Here is a 25,301-nt window from a genome sequence, read left to right as displayed (position 1 = left end):
GAGTTGGAAATGATTCAGAATGCACTACTCACTGTTCCGACACTAGACCTGGTAACGGAGGAGTCTCAAGCTCGAGAGGTTTGGTCTTTCTTTGCTTCAGCGCAAGAGAATTTTTTCAAGCGTAAATCAAGAATTCGTTGGCTTAAAGAAGGGGATTCAAACACTAGATTCTTCCATCGTGCGGTTATGAACAGACAGTCTTGGAATGCTATCCGATACCTTAGGAACTCCTCGGGTCTTCGGATCTTCAATCAGGAACAAATCAAAGGCATGACTGTGGCTTATTTTAAGAATCTCTTAGGTTCAGATAACAGGGGAATTGAGCCGATGTCAGTGGATCAGATTCGCCTCTTGCATCCTTTCAGATGCTCTGACTCCTTAGCCTCTGAACTAACTCATATTCCAACTGATGAAGAGATCAAGGAAGTGTTTTTCAAACTGCCTAAGTCCAAAGCTCTGGGTCCCGACGGTTTCTCCGTGGAGTTTTTTCTAGATGCATGGGAGGTAGTTGGAGAAGATTCTATTCAAGCTGTTAAGGAGTTTTTCTCCTCAGGGAGAATGCTTCGGAAGTTTAATGCTACTACTATTGCTCTCTTGCCCAAGATGACAGGAGCTGATGAGTTATCTAAATTCAGACCGGTCTCTTGTTGCTCTACTATTTATAAGGTGGTTGCAAGACTTCTAAAGAAGCGACTAAAGCTCTTCGTCTCTAAGGCAGTCCAGCTGAACCAAGTAGGATTTATCAAAGGTCGCTTCCTCTGCGAGAACGTCCTCTTAGCTTCAGAACTGGTGTCTGGTTTCCACAAACGAGGTCCAACAACGAGGGGCTGTCTTCAGATAGACTTGGTGAAAGCTTACGATAACCTCAATTGGGAGTTCATGCTCAATATTCTACAGGCCTTTGATTTACCGGAAGTGTTTCTGAATTGGATCAGAGAGTGCATCACCACAACTTCCTTTAGCATTGCTTTTAATGGCGAGTTGCTTGACTGTTTTCCTGGTAAAAAAGGCCTGCGCCAAGGGGATCCAATATCATCTTTGCTGTTTGTTCTAGCAATGGATATTCTATCCAAGCTGTTGGATAAAGGAGCTATGGATAATCAGTTTGGTCTTCACCCTCAAGGAAATGCTCCACTGATCACTCATATTAGTTTCGCTGATGATGTTCTCCTCTTCTTCGATGGTACTGATCAGTCCTTGCAAGGATTGCTGTCAATTCTGGAGGATTTTAATAAATGTTCTGGTCTGGGAATAAACAAGAGTAAGTGTGCGGTCTTCTTTGATGGAGGTGATTCTGGTCGCTCTCGAGCATCTGCTCGGGTTCATGGAATATCTCAAGGTTCCTTTCCCATCAGATACCTAGGGGTTCCTCTCACGACGAAGAAACTTAGGCGACAAGATTATCAACCGCTGATAGACAAACTCCATTCGCGATTCTCATCTTGGACAGTGAGACATCTATCTTTCGCGGGACGTCTTCAGTTGTTAAAATCAGTCATTTACTCTACTATATCTTTTTGGGCTTCTATCTTTCTCCTCCCAATTGGGTGTCTGAAGACTTTAGAGCAAATGTGTAACAGCTTCTTGTGGAAGGGAGTTCCGACAGGTGCTAGAGGGGCAAAGGTCTCTTGGGATGTGGTGTGTTCATCTAAAGAATCAGGGGGGCTCGGATTACGACGCCTCTGCCCTTGGAATAAGATTATGGGACTCAAGTTGATCTGGCTCCTTTTTGCTTCATCGGGGTCACTGTGGGTTTCTTGGACCAGGTTGCACCGAATTGGATCGGATAATTTCTGGGTTCTTGATGCAAATAGAGGAGGAAGTTGGATTTGGAAATCCCTCTGCGAGCTTAGGACTTTGGCTCGTCCCTTTGTATTCTGTGAAATTGGCTCAGGACTCTCTGGAAGTTTTTGGTTCGATAACTGGACGTCTCTGGGTCCTTTGATTGAGCTATTGAGTGTTAATGCTCCAAGAATCACAGGCTTAGCAGAGACTGCGACAGTACGTGAAGCTCTTATGGGTAATCAGTGGTGGTTAAGTTCGTCGAGATCAAGAAACCCTATTATCTCTTTCTTAAGGGACTCTTTGCCGGATCCGGTTGATATTTTTAACTCTGAAGTGGATGATCGCTATCTTTGGCAAATTGGAGGGAACGCTCCTAAAGATAGTTTTTCTTCTTCAGCCATGTGGAATTACTTGTATAATCAGTCTCCGACAGTACCTTGGTATAGGTCAGTTTGGTTTGCAGGTATGATTCCTAAGCATGGTTTTATTTTGTGGCTAGCAGCTCTTGATAGACTGTCAACTAGAGACAGAATGAGGCGTTGGGGGGTTTCTGTATCTCCTTTATGTCTTTTCTGTGGCAGCAGCGATGAGTGTAGGCAACATATCTTCTTTGATTGTCCTTATAGTAGGGAGGTCTGGTCTTTCTTCTACTCTAGACTCCATCTTTCTCCTCCTCCATTGTTTGAGGAAGGACTCAGGTGGGTCAAAAGTCCCACTCAGGACAACAATATTAATCTTATTCTCCGGCTGTCGTATCAAGCTTCTGTCTATATGATATGGAAGGAGAGGAACTCTAGGATTCACTCACAGATTTCACGGCCTCCGGCTTCTCTTATTGCTGAAATTCAGCGTCTGATCCGAGCCAAGTTAGACTCTTTGTCAAGGGCACAGCGAAATCTTCCCTCGACTATCTCCTTTCTCTCTACTTGGTTCTCATTCTTTTAGTAACTAGCAATAGAATAGTTCTCTTTTGTAATGTTTATAAATAAAAGAAATAAAGGTTAAATTTAAAAAAAAAAAAAAAAAAATTCTATTAACAGGCATTATTTGGTATGCCCAAAAAAAAAAATTAAAAAAAAAAAAAAAAAACTTTCATGACATTGTGTTTGTTGCAGCTTGAGAACATTCGTATAGACTTGTTATTTGCTCTTAACCTCCTCTGTTTTCTTTTTGTCATCTCCAGCATTTGAACAACTCATGGCTCCCTCTCACAACATTCCACTTCGTAGTCTCACTTCCACTGATGAATCCAAACTTGACTTAAATGCTCTGTCTTTGAGCGTTTCCTTCCATGGGTGAGAGAGGCGAATTCAGCTTTCAAGTCTTGGGCTATAAAAATGTCATCTTTACACAGACCCACATGGAGAAAAGCTGGGATCTTCGAAGCAGTCATGGCATCTACCAAAGGACTCAACAAAGACACAAAGAAACCAATAGCTACTGGTTAGTACAATATCATTGATCAATTGGAAGTTTTTTTTATTGTGCATTGTGGTAAAGTTTGTTGTAATGAAAGTGTTATAATTTTTTTTTAAGAACCCATAATTAAGAAACTTGCAATAAACCACTTAAATGTTTAAATTTCTTTCTAAGTCTCTTAAAAACCATTAAAAATTAATTAAGAGACCTTTAAAGGGTTTTGGGATAATGATGCTCAGTGTTTCAGATTATTTGCGGTCTGTCCCGTACGTGTTTGATTGTCCTTATTCGCAATAATGTTTTTTATTGTAAAATTTAATTTAAGTAAAACAAAAAAGGAAATTTTGGTTAAACCTAAACTAATAACCTTTTTTTGCTACTGTCGCCTTGAAGATTGAAAGTCTAGCTAAACCTATCCTTAATTGATATCATCTTCCTAAATCCTATTATCTGAATCATCGATTTCTTTTTCTGAAATTCTAGACTGAATCGTCATCTCATATTCTTTTTGATCTATCATGGTATTTTCATTATTTTATACTTCTGTTATAGAATTTTTTTCTTACTTTTTAAACTTGTCAACTTCTTTTGGCCTTTTGTAGAGTCAAATACATATATTAGAGTTGACGTTCTGTGGTTTCATATAATTATCTTTTTTTTACATATATAATTATCTTGGTTTCATATTTTCTACATATATATTCATGATTATTTAAATGTGTTTATTCATATTTTCTACATATATATTCATGATTATTTAAATGTGTTTATTCATATTTTCTACATATATATTCATAATTTTTTAATCGTTACAAAAGTATGGGTCCTAAAAAATAAGAAAAAAGATGGGAATTGCTGAAAAAAAAATAGAAAAGAAAAGAGAAGAAGCATTAATAAAGTCTCAAGCAATTTCAATGGTGAGGCACCTTAAAAAAAAACTGAAACTCCTAAACTTTATGAACCAGCATTTTTTTTCTTTAGCTTCTAGCCACCAAAATGTCAGGACCCGCTCTGGTAGGTCAACATTGTACACTTATATATAATACGTTACCGGGACCAAATTAATTTTAGTATTTAAGTCTTAAATAGTTTCCTCATCCCTACTTAAAGTTCAGTATTTTGCCCACCCCTACTTAAAAGATGTTCCTTTATCTGATTAATTCAATTACTACGCTCAAGCATATATTCCATGCATGCAATCGTTGGAATAAGTATAGGTCTACAAATTATACTATACACCTATGCTCATTTTTCATGACAGTGCAAGCATATATTCCATGCAATAGTTAGCCGTTAGGTATGTAATACGTCAATAGAATATTAACACACGATAACAATAATTATGTATATTTAATAGAGAAAATAGAACGAATGAGTTAAAGCATTCTCGAGGAATAAGAATCTCATTCACGGGAACCAAATTCTCTTGCGCACCACTAATCTTCTCCCGCCTTATTTGTATTTCGATCTTTTTGTCTAATACGCTAACGTCTCAAATCTTCACCTTAGAAAGTACGAACACAAGTCTGAGTGCAAGAAAAACAAGTTTCGATTCAGACAAAGATGGTGAACAGAAGAAGAGAAGTAAAAAAGAGTTATGCTTTGTTCTCTTCAACCTTTTTCTGCATCTTTTTACTCTTTTTTCCTCCGGCAGAGCTTTCAGACGGTGTTAAGTATGAAGGTAATATTCCTTGGCAAAAAAACTTTGAAGGTAATATTCATTAATAAAATCTGCTTTCTTTCTAATTAAATATTTGTTATTTCCTTCCTAAAAACATGTTTTGTTGTTCTTATTTCCTCTTTTAGTTCTTGCTCTAATAGAAATCAAGAGCTCACTGATTGATCCTCGTGGAGTTCTAGTAAATTGGGACAACGCAGCAGTTGATCCTTGTAGCTGGGACTTGATCACTTGCTCTCCTGACGGTTTTGTCCTAAGCATGTAAGCACATACATACACACATATATAATGTCAGCATGGTTTTACTTAATTATAGCCTTTACCTTTATGTGTATATAGAGGAGCTTCAGACCAGAGCTTGTCAGGAACTCTTGCATCAAGTATTGGCAATTTAACATATCTTCAGACTGTGTCAGTGTTCATCTCTTAGTTACTTAGTTTTGTTGTTTATTTTAGTTTACTAATTATTTTTTGAATACACACAAAAAGGCTCTTGCAGAATAATAACATCAGAGGAAATATCCCCCCTGAGATTGGGAGACTGATGAAACTCAAAACACTTGATCTCTCTAACAATAACTTCACTGGTCAAATCCCACCCACACTTTCTCATTCTACAAGTTTTCAATACTTGTAAGAGTACTCATTAATTTTCCAAATCTCTTTTAGGATAGTTTATAATAATAGTTGTTGTTATTATATCTGGAGAGTGTTTTTTTTTGTTGAAAATTGTTGAGCAGGAGGCTGAACAATAACAGTCTGACAGGAACAGTTCCTACCTCAGTGGCAAACATGGCCCAACTAATTCTTTTGTACATTCTCGTTCTTTCATTTTCTTTTTATTTTCTTCCTATGTATATTTGCTTATATATTTCATAATAAATTTTGTAGGGATCTGTCTTACAATAACTTGAGTGGACCAGTTCCAAGATTACATGCCATTGCATACAAGTAGGTGTCTATTTATAAAAACGAATATTTGGCTGTTCTGTTTTACTTTGTTCAAAGAAAAAATAATTCATTTTTCTCTCCAGCGTATCCACATTTGTATGTTACCATAATTAAATAAGTATATTAAGCGTGTAAAATATATCTTTTATATAAAATTTAATCCACTTGTGATGCAGTGTAATAGGCAATCCTCAGATTTGTTCAACTGGAACTGAGGAAGACTGTAACGGAACTCATCATAAACCAACCTCACTTACCTTTACCAGTTCTGAATGTAAGTAAAATCTAAAATTTGTACATACAAAGGAAAAAGATTATGAAATGTTTTGAATTATAGAGACCGTAAGCTAAAATAGTTTTTTTTTTTGTTGTTGTTGTTTTGATGAAGCATCTGATGGAGGAACAAATAATCAGAAATTCGCGGTACAATTTGGTTTAAGCCTTGCATGTATTTGCTTGTTGATCATTGTCTTTGGTTTTTATTAATAAGGATGTAAAAGCTTAGGCTTTATTTGGGAATGTTACCAGTATAATAGATACAAAAGTTATGGAATGTTAATAAACAAGATTTGTACACAAGCTGTTTCACGGCATAGTTTTCTATAGGCATGGTGCTCGAGTACCTACTCGGGTATGGGCTGGGTTTCTCGGATTTTCGGTTGCATCTTCTTAGGTTCCGTTCTAATATTTTATAGACACTGATTGAGATCAGTTAATAACACTTAAAATTTAGTTATAATTTATAATACATCATAAAACTCATAAAGTAACCATATACAAGGTGGTTGTCCACTATTTCGCAGATATAAATATTTCATGAAAATTATATATTATGTTTATAATTTTGAATAATAATCATAACTATTAAAATAACCTTTTTATTTTAAATAATTTGAAAATTAATCTTAGAAGATTATTGAGATATATTGTTCATTCTAATAATTTTATTATAAGTTTCCAAAAATTCTTTTTATGACATATGTTTTGATTAATAAAAAAGCTAGATATTAATGAACAAAAATTTATTTTATAACACTTTCTATTTTCGCATTATTTTGTCTATCACTTTATTTTTTTAGAAGTAAAATAGTTACAAATAATTAATTAACAATTATAGTAATTTGTAAAACACATGTATTTCGGCAAACATATAAAAAATTAAGTACGTAAAAATATAAAATAACAAAGAATACAATCAAGAATATAATAAACAAGTTTTATTATTCTTCACTGATGTTTTATATATGTATCCTTCCTTTTTACCTAATACAAAGTAAGCATGTCAATTTTATTATAATCACAACTATATCAATAGAGTCTTAACTCTAGTCATGTATTAATATATTGTTCTCTTTTTTTAATTTATATTATAATAAAAAATTTCATTGATTAATATTATTTTAAAAATTTACCATATAATTATTTTATTATAGTCAAGGCTATAAGAATTATATTAATAGAGTATATTAACTTCAGTCTCGTATTACTATAATGTTCCATTTTTTTTAATTTTATATTATAATAAATATTTTCATTAATTAATATTACTTTTAACGACTTACTATATATTTTTCTGTTTTTAAATATACAAATACTTTAATCATTTCTGAAAGTAATAACTCAACTATACAATCAATATTTGTCACTGAAAAATGAATGAATGTTTTTAAAATTGTATATTTGACTGTTTTACATTCATTGGACACATTTTAGAAAATATATATATAGTGAGTACAACAAAATATTATTAGGTTTAGGTTAATTAGTTTTTTTTTGTAATCTATAATTTATTGCATCCACTGTTAATATAAATATGTTAAAATCGTTTATATAATTATTTCTATCATACCACATGTATTTATTTAAATTTCTATAATGTAATCTATGATATTCAGTTGTTTCTATAAACAAATTATGTTAATTCTTTTATCTTAAAATGTTTAATTGTTTGTACGCTAATATAGGTTAGATTAGGAAGTTCTAGGATTAGTTTCCTTTTTAAAACTTTAATTAAATAAATAAAAATTCAAATACTAACAACCAATCAAATTAAAAAAAATAATTCTAAACTTCACCTATGAATGACACCTACTTAAGCACAAGTCACTTAATTGAATTCTCAATTAATATATAGTAAGATAATTGGATTCAGATTGTTTCGGTTTAGGTTCAGACATTTACGGGTATTATATCAAAAATTGACATGGAATTAAATACTTAAGATATTTATTTAAGTTTTAAATAACTATTTTTACATATTATATCAAAAGCATTGAACTGAGTATTGAAATACTTGTTTATGTTTCAAAAAGATTATACTGAATATTAATTTGGATCTTCATATCGTTCTTTAGTTTTTCGGTTTGGGTTAATAACACTTCAAGTTCAGACATGTTTTGTACTACTTATAAATTCCATTTTTGGATATATTTTGTAATATTTACAAGATCCATTAAAATATATTACATCTCGAATCGAATAAAATTCAGCCTATTTAGTTCAAGTTTTTTGGTTGGAATATAGGATTTTATATCATGCCTAGTTTACTATATCGTGTGCTCTTTTTGGAGTACACCATCGTTATTATCAGCTTTCCAAATGAACCATATAGTCTATAAATTACTAAACTGATATAGATAATGTGATAACTCTTCTAAACTACGATTTAGCTCTGTAACTGACAAAATGTAATTTTCTAATAAACTATAAATAATCTCAGCATGATCATGTTTCCCAAAGAGTAGAAACAAAACTGTTTGCAATGAGAACAACACACACCTAAGGTCTCTGTTTAGTCCAAGAAAAGCTAAGCCATTACATAAAAAACAAGAACAAACTTTTTGAGCAGCAAGTCATGGTCACCTCTGAATCATGTATATAGATCAGAGTCCAGCCAAACATCCTTTTTAAGGCCAGTTCTTGAAGAGTACTTCTCCAGATCGTTGTCCATAGTCTTGATGAATCGGGACAGTGTTCTTCAGCAGACACCTACAGATCTCACCACAGAATGATCGAACTCAAGCCATGATACATTTTTGAGAATATTGTTTTTATAAGAAAAGATAGAAGAATATATTAAAGAGAAACACATCTCTATTTTAGAGGTAAAAATAGAGAAAACATTGGAGATGGTCTTAAAACCCTTTTTAACTGATATTCCGCTATCATGAAAGCTATTAACTGTTTATTTGTTCTTCCTCAGAAACATACCTTGTTATTTCCTTTCATTTTGTTCCTGACCAAGCTGTTTAGCTGGAAATAATGATAAATTACATTACATATTTAAAATAAGATAAGTTAATCGAAGGTATAAGATATATATAATAAAATAAGTCACTATAGAGTTTTATTTAGGTGCAAATAAGATGAAGGAAAATTTTAGCTAAGAGATCACCAAACCTAAAGTTTTAAGACTGATATCATAGAATGGAGAAGAGAGTTGGACAAAGTAACAACTCCAAAAATCATTCCTTGGATGTTCATTACACACAATTGTATATATCGATTTTGGTTAGAAAAAAAACCCTTGCTATGGGTAGCTAGTCGGCTTATTCTACCAAAATTCATAGTGCAAGCATATAATATACATCAAAGAAATATTACACTAGAAAACAATAATAATGAATATTAAGTAGAATAAAGAAGTGTCACAAAAAATGAATATAGAACAAATGAGTTAAAACATTCTCGAGGAATAAGAATCTCATTCACGGGAACCAGATTTTCTTGCACACCACAAATCTTCTCTCGCCTTAGTTGTCATTCAATCTTTTTGTCTATACGCTAACACACAAGTCTGAGTGCAAGGAAAACAAGTTTTGATTCAGACAAAGATGGTGCTTAGAAAAAAAAAAGAAAAGAGTTATGCGTTGTTCTCTTCAATCCTCTTCTGCATCGTTTTCCTCTTTCTTTCTCCTGCAGAGCTTACATACGTTTTTAACTATGAAGGCAATATTCATAACAAAATCTTCTTTCTTTTTCTTTAAAAAAAAAAATCTTGTTCTTTCCAAATCCTTGTTTCTTTTCTTCATATAAAATGTTTTTATTCTTGTTGTTGTTGTTTCTTCTCTAGTTCTTGCTCTAGTAGAAATCAAGAGCTCACTGACTGATCCTCATGGAGTTCTAATGGACTGGAACATGGCAGCGGCTGATCCTTGTAGCTGGAACTTGATCACTTGCTCTCCTGATAATTTTGTCCCAAGCATATAAGCACATAAATACAAAATATATAATACAAGCATGAGTTGACTTACAGTCTTTAATTATATGGTGTATGTAGAGAAGCTGCAAACCAGAATTTTTCAGGAACTCTTCTTGCACCAAGTATTGGCAATTTAACATATCTTGAGACTGTGTCAGTGTTCATCTATTAATAATTTAGTTTTGTTGTTTATTTTAGTTTTCTAATTATCATCTTTTTGGATATACATATAAAAGGCTATTGCAGAACAATTACATCACAGGAAATATCCCTCCAGAGATTGGGAAACTGATGAAACTCAAAACACTTGATCTCTCTAACAATATCTTCAGTGGCCAACTCCATCTACTCTTTCTCATTCCAAAAATTTTCAGTACTTATAAGATTACCCATTATTTTTCTAATTTTTTTTTACCATAGTTTATATTAATAGTTGTTATAATTATATATATGGAGTTGTTTTGTGTTGAAAATTGTGGTGCAGGAAGCTGAACAATAACAGCCTGACAGGAACAATTCCTACCTCGGTGGCAAACATGACCCGACTAATTCTTTTGTACATTCTTGTTATTTTATTTTTATTTTTATTTTTCTTCTATGAATATTTTGCTTATATCATAATTAGTTCTGTAGGGATCTATCTTACAGCAACTTGAGTGGAGCAGCTCCAACCTTACATGCCAATACATTCAAGTAAGTCTATTTATGAAAAACAAGATTTGTTTGTTCTGTTTTACTCTGTGCAGAGAAAAAAAAACGGTGTCCTTTAAATAACATTTAATCTACTTGTGATATTGCAGCGTAATGGGCAATCCTCAGATATGTTCAACTGGAAACGAGGAAGAGTGCAACGAGACTCATCCTAAAACAAAGTCACTTATCTTCAGCAGTTCTGACCGTAAGTAAAATCTAAAATTTTAACATTGAAAAGAAAAAATATTATGCGATCTTTTGAATTCTAGAGACTGTAAGCTAAAGATAGGTTTCTTTTCACTTTCTTTGTTGTTTTGATGAAGCATCTGATGGAGGAACAATAAACCAGAAATTCACGGTACAATTCGGTTTAAGCCTTGCATGTATTTGCTTGTTGATCATTCATTAGCTTTGCTTTTTATTAAGATTAAACTGTTGTTCAAAAAAAAAAAAAATTAAGATTAAACTGTATTAGAAGATTGTGATAATAAAGATGTAAAAGCTTAGACTTTATTTGATAAACTTGAAATAATCTCAGCATGATCATTTTTTTCCGAAAGAGAAGAAACAAGACTGTTTGCAATGAGAACAACACATACCTAAGGTCTCTGTTTTGTCCAAGAAAAGCTAAAACCCATTACATAAGAAACAACATTTTTAAGAAGCGATCTTTGAATCATGTATATAGATCAGAGTCAAGCCAAGCATCCTTCTTAAGACCACTTCTTGAAGAGTACATCTCCAGATCTTTTCCCACACTTTTGATATCCAGACCCGGGACAATACTCTTCAGCAGACCACCAACAAATCTCACCACAGAAGGATCAAACTCGGGCCATGAGACCACCAACGTCCCTCTGATATTCTTCAGCTGACATCTGCTCAAAAGCGAAGCACTCAGACCATCGATAACACTACCTGATGGAAAGTAATCCAGATTCAACCGAGACGTTGCTGCTGCTTTCTTCTCAGATGATGTCTCGAGTTTAGCAGTCAATGCTTCATCCGGTGAGAGCCTCCCTCTGAAGTTACGGCTCTGAATGGAGTCCAAGATGATAACCCTCTCAGGGACAATGTCTTGGCCAATGAGCAGCCTCGAGACCAGGTTGGACCGTTCAGGAGAGACAGGAAGCTGAACAGAAACCAAAAGGACCGAGTTCTTGTTGTTGTTATCACTTAAGGAGTATATGTTGCAGGACTTGTCTTGTAAAGAAGGCTCTACGGTGTTTCCGGAGAAGGGGAGCTCGGGGATGATGAGGGTTCCGATGAGAGTCTTTGAAGGTAAGCAGCTGTGGAAGATGTGTAGGGAAGGTGAAGAGAGGGCTATGATGAGGAGAGATGGTTTGAGGGGGAGTTCGGGTTTGGGGTTTGAGAAGACGATGAAAGGAGATGGGAGGGGAGGTTCAGGAGAGGGGGTGAAGTTGTTGAGATCTTCTTGGAAGAATCTTGAAGGTGGAGGGTTCTCTGTTAGTACGTCTTCCATTTCTTAGCTCTACCCAAGTCTCACAAACCTAATAAAAATACAGAAACATGTAAACATACTAATAAGACATGCTCCAAATAATAAGAGACTTTAGACTCCTATGAGTGAGAGAGAGATTACAAAGACATGTAACCAGCAGCACAAAACTAAACTAGAAGCAGACTTGTATCTTATTATATCCACAAGAAATAACCAAAAGAGAGCAATCATCTAATCATAACATATGATTACATCCTATATTAGGACACCGTTAAACTAACTTGAGAGCTCAGAAAGAAGTCGACTTTCATCACAAAAATAGATCTGAGAATCCTATCGAATCGAGCAACATGTATAACGAATCGAGAGGCGAGATCGATTAGCGAAGGAAGTGGCAATACCTTTTTCGCAGTAGAATCGGCGAACAAGGAACCGAACAAGAGAGAGTTTCTCTCTGTCTTCTCGACCAAGACAGCTTTTATGAGAGATGCCTAGCTTAAACCTTTTAACTTAAACAAAACCTCACAGGTGCGTGAGACTCTATTGTGCGCCGCCTCAAGTTAATGCGTATTCATTTATGTACTTTTATTTTTTGTAAAATACAATAGTAATCCCTTATATACTAAAGCTCAAGTCGCATGGCGAATCAAAATCTGACACTTAGCAAAACTTAAAAAAAAAAGCAGAAAAATCAATATTAAATACTTGACCCATTCAGTTTCACTTTCCGTTAAGTATGCTTTGTATGTTAAGAATTAGATTAATTGAAAAAGAGTAAAAATCATTAGCACAAAGTTTCCCGTAATTAAAAAATAAAGTTTCATCACCGTTTTTCACTTGAGGCCACGATCTCCACCATTTTCACGTAAACTGCTTAGAAATAATTTTAAAAACGTCATCAACAAGTTTCTAAGCATACTGATTTTAAAAACCTCTTTCACATAAACGGTTTATACCATAAATAAATAACTTTGAAATCAGTTCGATCATCAACAAATTTATATATAAGCTTCATTAAAGTGATACCGTTCTTCTACTATCTTCAGTTGCTCAAAGAAACAACTGATCCATTACCTCTCCTAAATTTTCAATTTTAATTCACTGGTTTATTCATATCTTCTTTCTGTTTTCTGCACCAAGTTCTTCCTTCTGTTTTCTGATCCTAAAGAAACAACTAATCCATTACCACAAGATTTTCTAAACCATGCATATTTTGATCAATATACATGCGTCTTTAAACCTTTTTCAAAGCATCAATTTGAAATCATCATGTTGGAAGAGATTGATATGAGTAAGGTAATATGGAGATATCCTTCTAACCTAAGTATTTTGTTGCATGGCTTCCAGAATTTGCAGTATTCCTGCAGTTGTATGAGGAATTCATAAGTTTAGCTAATTCTCCAAAAGATGAATAAACTAAAAAAAGCATAGGTATATTTTTTGAAAGAAAAAAGCACAGATATTTATATTGTTCAGTTTATAAATTATTTTTGTTTGCTGCAGAGATGCATGAGAAATCAAAGCTGATTGAAAATTAGATGAGATCCATTCTAGGATAAATTTGGCGAAGGTTGAAGACAAGTCCTTTCACAAAAAAGAAGGTTGAAGACGAGTGGGTTAGATAAATCAGATGCAAAACTTGTGACCAGTCAAAATTTCAGGTAAGAAAATAATTTTGTTTTGCTTTTTTTTTACAGTAGTTTTTACGCATCAAACAAATTAAGGCCTTAAAATATTCGACATTATTGCTTGACCATTTAGGCTGTCTTAGTCAATATCATGTGTTAAAACAGTTTCAAAATTTCCAATAGTTTCTGTAATTAATTTTGAAATTTCTCAAATTTTCTATTATTTTTTCAAGTAGTTTTTACAAATAGCTAAAAACGAAAGAATTAATATTTTTAAATTAAACATATAATTTTCCAGAAAGCCTAATAATACAAAAACGTTTTAATAGAAAAGCAAGGTAAATTTGTAAAATTTTAAGCTTTAAAAACAAATAAAACTATAAAAACAACCAATATAGGTTGATCTTAAGTACATGTTTAAAAATAGATAATTAAACATTTCATATCAATAAAATCATAAAAAAATTGTAAGATAATAAAGATTGGAAACACTGTATAAATTACTACATGCACTTCATCATTTTCTGAATTTATATTAAATTAAGTATTTGTAACTGTATGTATGGATCATCGAAAACTAAAAATACTGGATCACATATAGTATTTTAGCTATATTTTATATTTTGATATATAGATATATTAATTGTTTTTGGTCAAATAATTTTCTTTATCAGAAAAATAAAAGAATTGAAAGACAATAAATCAACCCGTGCTAGGCACGGGCAATAATACTAGTAGTATTACTAAACTTGGATATCAGATTTTTTTTTTTTGTCATCAATTACAGATTCATACTGACTCTGTGAACTACACTTGGAGATCCTGATCCATGTGAACGATAAAATACGGTTGTTTCTTGACACTGCGTGTTAGACTATTCGCCTTTGAATTTTGCGTCTTTGGTACATAGATGATCTCTGATCTAATGAAACTTTCTCTCAGAGTCTTGATATCCTCCAAATAATTTGCAAATGCTGATCATTTTTCTGGTTCTGAAACCATCTTTACCAATTGAGAATAATTCGTTGCAAACGTAACCTGAAATTGACGTAAATTTTTCACACATTCCATTTCCTATAATAGGATTCCATCTCTACATGCAGAGGAGTGAGACAAGCCCGGACATTCCTCGCCCCCAACAACCCATCAAAACTTTCTAAAGTACTGAGCCAACCTTGTCCTGAGAAAGTATCATTTTCCTTCCAAGAGCCATCTATGAAACACCATCTTCCTGGGACCGATGGAAGGGTTGTAGGCTCGACTGATAATACTCTCCTATTTTCTTTTAGTACATGTGCCTCAGCCCAGAGTGTTGACTCTGTTTCTGCCAAACTTGGATATTAGATTAGAAAAAAAAAGAAAAAATTGGAAGGAAAAAAAAACATTTAGAAATTGAGTTTCTCCCATTAAGATTTTGTCTAAATTTTTTGTTCCATTAGAATTTTAATTACTGTTAATACAATTATAAAAGTTGAGCCTAAAACTAAGAGAAATTTCCTAGGATATACCTAAAAAAGTTTCTGTCACAAATATAAAATTTTAAAATAAAAATAACCAAAATAGACTTAAATGTTTTATCAAAAAAAAATACACTTATACTCCTAAAGTTAATTAATCTAGACATTAGGGTTTAGAGTTAAGGGGTGAGGTTTAGGATTTCGGGTTTGAGATTTAGAGTTGAGGAGTGGAGTTTAGGGGATATGATTTCAAATTTAAAAAAAATAAAAAAATTTAAAATTTTCAAAAAAAAGTAATACTATTTTTGTCATTTTAGTTTTTGAGGTCTATTTTGGTGACAAAAACTTAAAAATGTCTATTTGAGAGAATTTCTCTAAAACTAATTACTATCACTTGCCAAAAACCCTAAATGATATTACAAATAATAATATATAGTAGCTAATTTTCAAAATTATAAAGTGTAATAATGTTTGATCAAATATTTTATATTTATATTACATAAAATAATGAATAAAAATAATTTATAGAAATCGATATAATGATTCTATATTCATATAAAAATATAATCGTATCTATAATAATAATTAATTTCTTATAAATAAATGCTTTATAAATAATTAGGCTTTAAAGATTCGACGAATTATATTTAAAAGAACATATGAGAACATTAATTATTATTATTTTTGCATTTAAATCAAATAATAAAGTGAATAAGGTAATATTATGATTGAAAATAATTATAAGATGGATTTTTGGTTCACTAATTGTATATTTGTATTATTATTTAGAGCGGGAAATAAATATTTGGCAAAAATATGTAAAAATTAGAAAAACATATATTTTTATTAGCAGCTGCTGATCATAGCAAAAATTTCATTAAAAACGAAATAATAACAAAAATAAAATAAAAGGGGCTGAAGAAAATGAATAATATATGTTGGAGAAGTAAATATGATAATTACATATATAATTTTACAAGCATTTGTTATTACTAAATATTCATCAGTTATTTTTATATCAAATTTATGGAAATTTTATGATATTCTAATACATAATATAAATTTTCATATAATATTTATATCTGCAAATTTAATATATTTCTAACTCACCCGATAAAAAATGCTCTCACCAAGAAAAAAAAGAATGAAGTCTCTTTTTTACCTCTTGATCCTAGTGCTTCTCGTCAATTACTGCAGTTCGAGGAGAAAGCCACATACTTCTTTGCCGGCTGAGGAGAAATGGTGTGTGGCTGAGAAATGGTGCGTTCCCAAGCCTGGTGCGTTCCGTGCTTGTTCAAGCGTATAATCGTATCTTTAATGATTATTAATTTTTTATAATATTTATATATGTTTTTATAAATAATTAGATTTTAAAGATTAGACGAATTCTATTTCAAGGAATATGTAAGAAATTTGATTAAAAGAATTGCACTTAAATCAAATAATAAAGTGAATAAGGTAATGTTATGACTAAAAAAAATTATAAGATGAATTTTTGGTTCATTGATTGTATAATTTGTATTACTATTTAGAGAGAGAAATAAATATTTAGCAAAAAATATGTAAAAATTAGGAAAACATAAGCAAACATTTAATAAAAAAACTTAATTATAACAAACAAATAAATAAAAAGAAGCTGAAGAAGATGCATAATATATATTGGAGAAGTAAATATGATAATTACCTATATAATTTTACAAGTATTTTTTATTACTAAATATTCATCAGTTATTTACATCAAATTTATGTCCGCGAATTCGCTCACAACCACTTAGTTGTTTATTATTCAAACTGAATTATTAAAAAATAAGCTATCATAGCTATTAAAAAAATATTTTATCAAAAATAGCACATAAAAATCAAAATAGCTAAAATAAACTTTTTTAAAGACATTCAAAATAATATTATCCCTAAATTAACTAATTTATATTTAGAGTTTTGATTTGAATGGTAGGTTGGAGCCTTGGAGGCGAAGTTTAAGATTTTTTAAAATAATAATAATTAAGATCTAAAAATAAATAGTAAAACAGATTCATATATTTTTCAGATTTATAAAAAAAATTAATAAAAATTTCGATTCAATTTCTTGTTTAAAAAATAATTTGGTTTTTCTTAATATTTATTTATATTTGTATATTTACATAGTAATGCTATGAAAATCTTTTTATTTTTGAATACTTTTTTGATGAAATATCTTTTGGTTTACTCTTGTGTGTTTCTCTAGTAGAAAAATCATTTTAGAGTTTTTTAGAAGATATTCCCAGTTATTTATGTATTTTTATTTTTAAAATTACAGTAGTAATAGTATTAAATAACTTGGATATCGGATTTAAAAAAAACATATCAGTCGTAGCCATTGAAATTTATCACTAGAATTTAAAATATTAAACTCTGAGAATTATTCACTTAACTAGTCAAAATGTTATGACATTCGGTGATACAAGAAATTGTGTTATTCCAAAATAACAAAAGATGTCCATAAAATAACACTAGAGAAGAAAAAAACAAGTGAAACAATGTCTAAACAAAATCTTGAGAAAACCGATCCAAAAATGCAATTCCCAAAGTTATCCGATCAATTTAAAAAGCGGTTTGTTCTGGTTAAGATCCTCCCCACTTTTAAATTTTAGCAAACAACCAGAAAGATGATGAAATGAAGCCTGAAAGTCCTCTGTTTATAAAAACAGAGTGTCCCAAAGTTGCAATCAATCTTCATGTTCATCATCACTTTCAGAATCTGCAGAAATACATACACAAACTTGGTTAACCATCCAAAACATGCATATCATACATAGTCAAATAAGATTTTCACTAAACATACCGGATCTGACATCTTCGCTAAGCTTGCCTCGATCCTGTACTTGCTTCACAAGCATCCGGTAAATCAAAACCCACCAGAATATGTGAAGCACAAGCAGACAAAACAAGAGAGTGTTGAACATGTAGTAGTAGATCGGTCCTTCGATTGGGTGCTTTTCCTTGTCCACAGTCATAATAATCTGATAGCTGCAACTCACCAACACCTTATTAAACACAAGTCTAATAAAAAACATTCAAGATAGAGAAGTTGTAGTATATAAACAAACCTCGTGCTCCAAAGGATCCAGAAAGGATAGTAAATGAGACGTAGAAGGACCCAAGACAAAGCAAAAAGAACAAACGAAAAGGCCGCTATACCCTCAAATCCACTGTACTTGGACATCTTCCCAACTTCAAGGAACACATCACTCGCGTCATGGAGTGCAAGAACAACAGAACCAGCACGAGAGAATCTAATAAACCAAACAAAAGAATGTAAAGATAGATAGATAGTTACCTTTCCTCTTTAACACAATATATGTAGTAACATTTACCTGCAGATGTAGGAGAGGACGATGAGGATAACAGTAGTGATATGATGACCCATCGAAACACCAAAGTCAGAACGTCTTGTTTCCCAAAAGATCAACGCGAAGATAGAGTATGTGTAGAACCCAGCTGTATACATATATAAGAACTTCAACTTTATCCTGCAAGCAACATATAAATAACAAGAAGATGGTTTCATTAGTGATCGATCATATCTCTAGCAAAATCCCACCACCAACGAAAACTCTTACTTCATCTGTTGATTAGGCCAAATCTGATCTCCAGGACCAATCCAGAAGTAGAGAGTGTCTGTAAACCAAGGCTCGTTGTATGTCACAGACAAGGCAAGCACCTCAGCTGAGAGGTAGTAGATACACTTCCAAGCTGATTCTTTGAATTTTCTGATTTTCGTCTTCTTGTCATTCTTTTTCGGACTCTGCTTTCCATAAATCAACAACCTTCCCACTTTCTATTTCATCAACACGGAACCAAACCATAAAAATTAAAACTTTCTCTTACAATCAACATTGCTAATTAAAATTAAAAACTCAGTATTAAAATTACATACAAGAGAGAGATGCACATACTGTATGTGTGTGTACATAGTGATGATTACTCACAAGGGGTAGTTACTAAAAGTAGAAACGTAGCATTCAAGTTACACATAAAAGACAGATCTATTTATTCATCAACATAGATTGAACAAAAATGAAAATAAAAATATTATCCTACAATCTTCATCAACAGTGCATCGATAAGCAAGATTCAATCAGAGACACGAGTCAGTAATAATAATGATTACTCACAAGGGTCGTTACTAAAAGTAGAAACTTGACATTAAGAGAGAGAGAGATGTACATACTGTATATATATACTATAAGATGTCAAAGACATGTACTTTCTGTATTAAATGCGATTCATAGAGACAACGAATCAAAAAGTAATGTACCTCGAAGACGAATCTGTCGAGAAGGAACCGTATCGAAGGGAAGAACACTGCGAAGAGAGGCAAACAGACAAAGTCCTGGTAAGTAGGGAACGATTCGTGTTCCCAGTTGATCGATTTGACCGATTCGAAGAAACCCATCTCGGAAAGTTTCGAACTTTGCAATCAGATTGTCAAATCAGAAGAACCCACATCGGAATCTCGTCGGTGGGTTTGACCCAGATTCGGAGAAGAAAAAGTTTAATCAAATGCGATCGATTGAGAATTTGATTGATCTGATAACGACAATGATGAGATTTTTTTTGTTCGGATCGGAACTAGTGGAGAGATTTGTCGCTCTGAGAGAAATTGGGGAGGTTTGTTTAGTTCAATGGCCTTGACGAAACGGAAGGATATCAGCATCCGATGGATCCATATCTAGACGGGTAATATATTTATTTTAATTATAAATATTTTACCAATTATGGTATGTGATTTTCTTTTACAAACCAATAATATTTTAACATAGAAATATTACAAAACAAATAAATTTACTATTTAAAGATATTTCATATATAACAATATTGTTTTGTAGAGAAATTAGTTTTTCAAGGGTCATACTCACATTATATCTTACAACGGTTGATTACATAAGTATTTTTCATGAAATAAAAATATTATATTTTTTTACAATTATTAATTTATTTTTTCAATATTTTCAAATAACATATACAATAAAAAAGAAAATATTTATATATTAGTGACTTCATCAAAAAAAGTTCAAAAAAATAATCATAATATTAAAAAAAGAGCAATTCTCCTAAACATACCATTTTAAAAGTTTTGATCACAAAAATAGACCATACGGAGAAAAATGACCAAAATATTTTATTTAATAGATAAAAGGATCCTAATATCCTAGATATATAAAAGAAATAAAAAAAATTAATTTTTTTTATAGTTTTAGATTATATGTTTTTTTTTGAATTTTTATTGTTTTAGATTATATGTTTTTTTTGAAACACAGATTATATGTTTTCAAATTCGAATTTTTTTATAAAAAAAATTAATTTTTTTATTTTTCAAATTTTCTTTTTGTAATTCAAAAATATTTTTTGAAACTATTTTAGAAATTTCTATTTTCATATTTATTTTTTATTTTATAAAATTTTAAAACTCAATCTCAAATCCTCACCCCTTAACTCTAAACCCTAAAGTTTGGATTAGTTAACCCTAAGATTTGGATTAGTTAACCGTACGGATATAAGTGTATATTTATCTCTTTAATAAAACATTTTGGTCATTTTGATTCTTAGAGTCTATATTTGTGACATAAACTTGCTATCCTAAGGTATTTCCCTTTAAAAAAATTAACTTCTTTTTTAAAACTTGATCTCACACAACATAGAATATATTTTCAATGTAATCAAAATATTTTAATAAAATAACTCTATAACTCCAGATCCTTTTAGTAAACCAAAAATATTATAATTTAGTTTGCTTGTTAATTTTTATATTTCTTATATTTCTCAAATTTTAGTTTGCTTGTTAATTTTTATTATATTTGTACAACCTAATATAACCATAATCAAAATATCCAAGTATATCAGAATTATCATGTTTAATATTATTTAAAATAATTGTTTGCTTACCTTTCAATAAATTTAAGGTATAAAATTAATTAGAATTTTAAATTTTTTTATTTATGTTAAATATCGTTATGCGTTATGAATTTTAAAAGTGTATCGATATGTGTTCGTTCATCACTTTATTTTTTAATATTTTTAAAAATCAACATAAATCTAATTATTAAAATATTACGAAAATATACTTACTTAACTAAGATGAAGAAATTAACTAATGTGATAAATAAAACTATTTTGATTTGGCTTAATTAGAATAAAAATAACTATATTTCAATATGAATTTGAAAGAATATCTGTAACTTAATATATTAACAAAATAAGTAACTCAACTAATCTGATTTATTATATCCAAAATAAAACTTCTAAATACAATAAAAAGATATCACTTTTATGATATTATTTTATTTCTTTTTATACATATAGATTGTGGAATGCCTCAATACATTTTAATAAAAAAAAATATTAACCAATTGTTATAAGTTAGTTCTCTTGTAAAATTTATATATGTGCATGATATTTCAAAATACTATGATTACATTTATTTATGTAACTTTTGGTTCACTAACACTTTATTTTATCATTTATATTCCATTCTCAAAATAATATCTATTAAGATATACATAATTTTACTAAATATATTTACATGTCTACCAAAACAACAAACTTAACTGAAAATAACAAAGTTAATCAATATTTTAAATTATTTAGAACAAAAATGTTATAGTTAAATTCAAAGTTGGTGTAATCCAATCTATATAATAATAATAATATACTAAAAAAGGGATATAAGCTCCTTTTAGAGTGTCCACATAGGTACAAAAAATCATCCAATCAGAGAGTCCGAAGTTGCCACGTCATCTCATTTATTTTTTCGTAAAAAATGAAAAAACAATGCAAAGGAAAGGATCGAACCCAGGTTATTATGACATAAATATATGACAAATACCACTAAACCATTGAAACTTTCTTGAACACATATACAAGAATAACTAAATATGTAATCACAAACTCCTATGTACATTTACAATAATATGGATTCAACTTTCAAAACTCCGATACTTTGTTTTGTAAAAAAAAATAAGTAAGTGACTAAGCTAATATATTCTTTGAAAGTGTGAGAATATTGATAAATATGAAAATATAGATTTTTGTTTTCGTGACAAAGTTAAGAATTTTGTAAAAGTAAGTTTAACATATAAATTTTCGTGACAAATATGAAAAAACATAGATTTTTGTACAATTTTGACAGAACAACTCAAAACATAGTTCTCTAATATCTTAATAAAATATTATTTAAGGATGCAATAATTAAATATATCAATTTAATAAATTTTGTAATTTATAGACAAAACAATAACACAACAAATTTTGAAACATTTGTTTAACCTATCGATTTCTTTTCATGAGAATCCAACTAAACAAGATAAAAAAACAATTAGATTTATTTAATTACCTTTATTCAATTTTGATTAATTTCAAATTATAATAATGTATCTTTTTGAAGTTACAAAAAATATATTCTTTCTTTATTACACTAGCATTATATATAGATTCCATATACACAAATAAATATAATATAACAACATAAGCTTGCTTTTCCGATTCATATGAAAACTTTTTAAGTTATCCACCAAAGCAAATTAATTAAATCAATCAAATTGTTAGAATACAACAAATTAATATATAATTTTATTTTAAATTAAATTATTTAAAAAGTGTATTTGCATTAAAAACAAAATAATAAATAAGTAAAACTTATTTGATGGTAATTTTATGACATATATATATATATATATTATGTGAAAGAAATATAAGCTTAATATGAAAAAAAAATCTTAAATACAAAAACCTCTAAAATTAACAAAAAACTAATAAAAATTAAACTATGATATCAATTGAAAGCTTCTTAGACAATATTAATAAAATATTTAAGCGATAATTAGACAAATTTGATTTTTTTTGCCAGCCAAAAGTTTATTATTAATTAACATCAATTATTTCAAGATGTTTTAGAGGACTTAAATGATATATGAACTATGAATAGTAGTACTTTGTAAAGTTGACTTAGATAACACATTTGCACATCATTTCGAGTCCTTTTTTATGTCTAAATTCAATTTCTTCAGAGCAGTTATTCCACAAAGAGATCGTATGAGATATTGTTATGATATTCAGATTTGTTTCTTGACTATTAAGAAGATTGATAACTGTAAAAATGTCTCATTCGAATATTATATGTCTATAACCGAATCTCCAACATGAGACAACTTTGTTTAAAAAGTAAATAATTTCATTTTTCTTATATTATATAATAAATATATATTATTTACTGATAATAAAAACATAGTTATTCATCTATCACAAACATATATGCAAATATGTGAATCAAGTACAACAATCAAACAACATAATGATTTTCACAAAGAAAATTTAAAAAATATATTTATGTTAGGTAGTCTTATTTTATATTCTTTAAATAATGTAATACAATATTATACATTATTTTTTTAGAATTGAGAAATACATATATATCAGTTAGACAAATTAAGCGATAATTAGACAAATTTGATTTTTTTTTTGCCAGCTAAAAATTTATTATTAATTAGCATCAGTTATTTCAAGATGTTTAAGAAAGGATGGACAAAAAAATAGGATGGACATAAATGATATATGAACTATGAATAGTATTTTGTAAAGCTGACTTAGATAACACATCTGCACATCCATTTCCAATTCTTTTTTATGCATAAATTCAATTTTTTCAGAGCAGTTTTTTCACAAAGAGATCGTATGAGATATTTTTTGATATTCAGATTTGTTTCTTGACTGTTAAGAAGATTGATAACCGTAAAAATGTCTCATTCAAATATGATATGTTTATAAGTTAGTCCCCAACATGAGACAAGTTTGTTTTAAAAGTAAATAATTTTATTTTTCTTATATTATATAATAAATATATATTGTTTACTGATAATAAAAATATAGTTATTCATCTTTCACAAATAACTATGCAAATATGTGAATCAAGTACAACAATCAAACAACATAATGATTTCCACAAAGAAAATTTAAAAAAATATATTTATGTTATGTAGTCTTATCTTATATTATTTAAATAATGTAATACAATATTATACATTATTTTTTTTAGAATTGAGAAATACATATAATATCTTATCTGCATGTAGCGTGGTTAAAAAATCTAGTATATTTAATAACCAAAACCGAGTAGATATTACATATCCAAAATCATGTCTGATTAAGATAATATAGTATAATTTTATTAATATAAATTGTACATATAATAAATAATGTAAAATTAAAATTAACGAACTATTATAATATATTTATTTTATAAATATTTTTATCCATGCATGAACAGAGAAATAAACACAAAAGAATAACATAAATTTTTCCTTGTCTTCTATATTTTTTAGCAAAAAGTGTGAATTTCCAATATGTTATCCAATGCAATTTTCTTAGATAACAATGAGGTTCACTGCTAATTTATAAGATATCGATGCAATTTTCCTAGATAATAAAAACTGGTGTTTTATATGATTAGTAACTCATATAGTTAATACTCCCTTCTTGACAAAAAAAACACTCTTCTGCATAGACACGTAATAGTAGTCTGTTTTTAATTAAACATAGGTTTTGTAAATTATTTTGGTCAATGAAAATCCTCTAACCAAAAAAAAAATGTAAATTATTTTGGTCAACATGATTATCTACAAAACTCCAAGTTTCCAAAATATATATATATATATATATTTGCAAAGAGTTTTGGTTTGGATTTTTATTTTTATTTCATAAACAAATATTATTTTATATTTTATGGTAAAAAATAAAAAAATTGATTTTATCTCGTTATTTAAATATACTAATTTAATTTTTTTTAATAATATGTAAACAAAATCTAAAATAAAAATTTTAAATAATTTTTAATATATGTGAAAACTTTGAAATAATATTATTTGTGAAACCGGGGAGCAGGTAATACACATTTTAATAGTCTCGATTCTCGAAAACGCTCTAGGCTTCGATATTGTTGGCAGGCACTAGCACCCTCCGCCATTCTTTTGTCTTCTTGCGTCTCCTTTTATAG

General features: G+C 30.0%; 3 protein-coding genes across 5 annotated transcripts; 1 reads left to right on the top strand and 2 right to left on the bottom strand.

Annotated features, from left to right (window-relative positions):
* Positions 1-4,396: 4,396 nt before the first annotated feature.
* Positions 4,397-11,240, top strand: LOC103853907 (protein NSP-INTERACTING KINASE 2). Of its 3 annotated transcripts, XM_033283982.1 has the most exons (9): positions 4,397-4,915; positions 5,011-5,143; positions 5,222-5,293; positions 5,372-5,515; positions 10,519-10,590; positions 10,668-10,727; positions 10,835-10,932; positions 11,051-11,147; positions 11,182-11,240. In XM_033283982.1, the coding sequence occupies exons 1-8, from the start codon at positions 4,768-4,770 to the stop codon at positions 11,134-11,136; spliced, it is 813 nt and encodes a 270-aa protein (XP_033139873.1). In that variant the 5' UTR covers positions 4,397-4,767; the 3' UTR covers positions 11,137-11,147; positions 11,182-11,240. The 3 variants fall into 3 exon arrangements, with proteins under 3 accessions (XP_033139873.1, XP_018512431.1, XP_018512430.1); XM_018656915.2 differs by lacking the exons at positions 10,519-10,590; positions 10,668-10,727; positions 10,835-10,932; positions 11,051-11,147; positions 11,182-11,240 and adding exons at positions 5,623-5,694; positions 5,774-5,833; positions 6,010-6,107; positions 6,222-6,511 and having other exon boundaries at positions 4,406-4,885; XM_018656914.2 differs by lacking the exons at positions 10,519-10,590; positions 10,668-10,727; positions 10,835-10,932; positions 11,051-11,147; positions 11,182-11,240 and adding exons at positions 5,623-5,694; positions 5,774-5,833; positions 6,010-6,107; positions 6,222-6,511 and having other exon boundaries at positions 4,406-4,915.
* Positions 11,241-11,245: 5 nt separating this feature from the next.
* On the bottom strand, positions 11,246-12,758 carry LOC103853904. The gene is made up of 2 exons (XM_009130798.3): positions 12,591-12,758; positions 11,246-12,238 (listed from the first exon to the last, which is right to left on the bottom strand). The coding sequence occupies exon 2, from the start codon at positions 12,208-12,210 to the stop codon at positions 11,404-11,406; it is 807 nt and encodes a 268-aa protein (XP_009129046.1). The 5' UTR covers positions 12,211-12,238; positions 12,591-12,758; the 3' UTR covers positions 11,246-11,403.
* Positions 12,759-17,649: 4,891 nt separating this feature from the next.
* Positions 17,650-19,978, bottom strand: LOC103853908 (LAG1 longevity assurance homolog 1). The gene is made up of 6 exons (XM_009130805.3): positions 19,572-19,978; positions 18,874-19,091; positions 18,628-18,783; positions 18,361-18,546; positions 18,096-18,280; positions 17,650-18,011 (listed from the first exon to the last, which is right to left on the bottom strand). Exons 1-6 carry the CDS (start codon positions 19,707-19,709, stop codon positions 17,980-17,982), a joined length of 915 nt encoding a protein of 304 aa, XP_009129053.1. The 5' UTR covers positions 19,710-19,978; the 3' UTR covers positions 17,650-17,979.
* Between the last annotated feature and the right edge of the window lie 5,323 nt (positions 19,979-25,301).

Source organism: Brassica rapa, chromosome A02 (genome assembly GCF_000309985.2).
Source record: "Brassica rapa cultivar Chiifu-401-42 chromosome A02, CAAS_Brap_v3.01, whole genome shotgun sequence".
NCBI lineage: Eukaryota > Viridiplantae > Streptophyta > Magnoliopsida > Brassicales > Brassicaceae > Brassica > Brassica rapa.
This window is presented reverse-complemented; position numbering and strand designations above follow the sequence as displayed.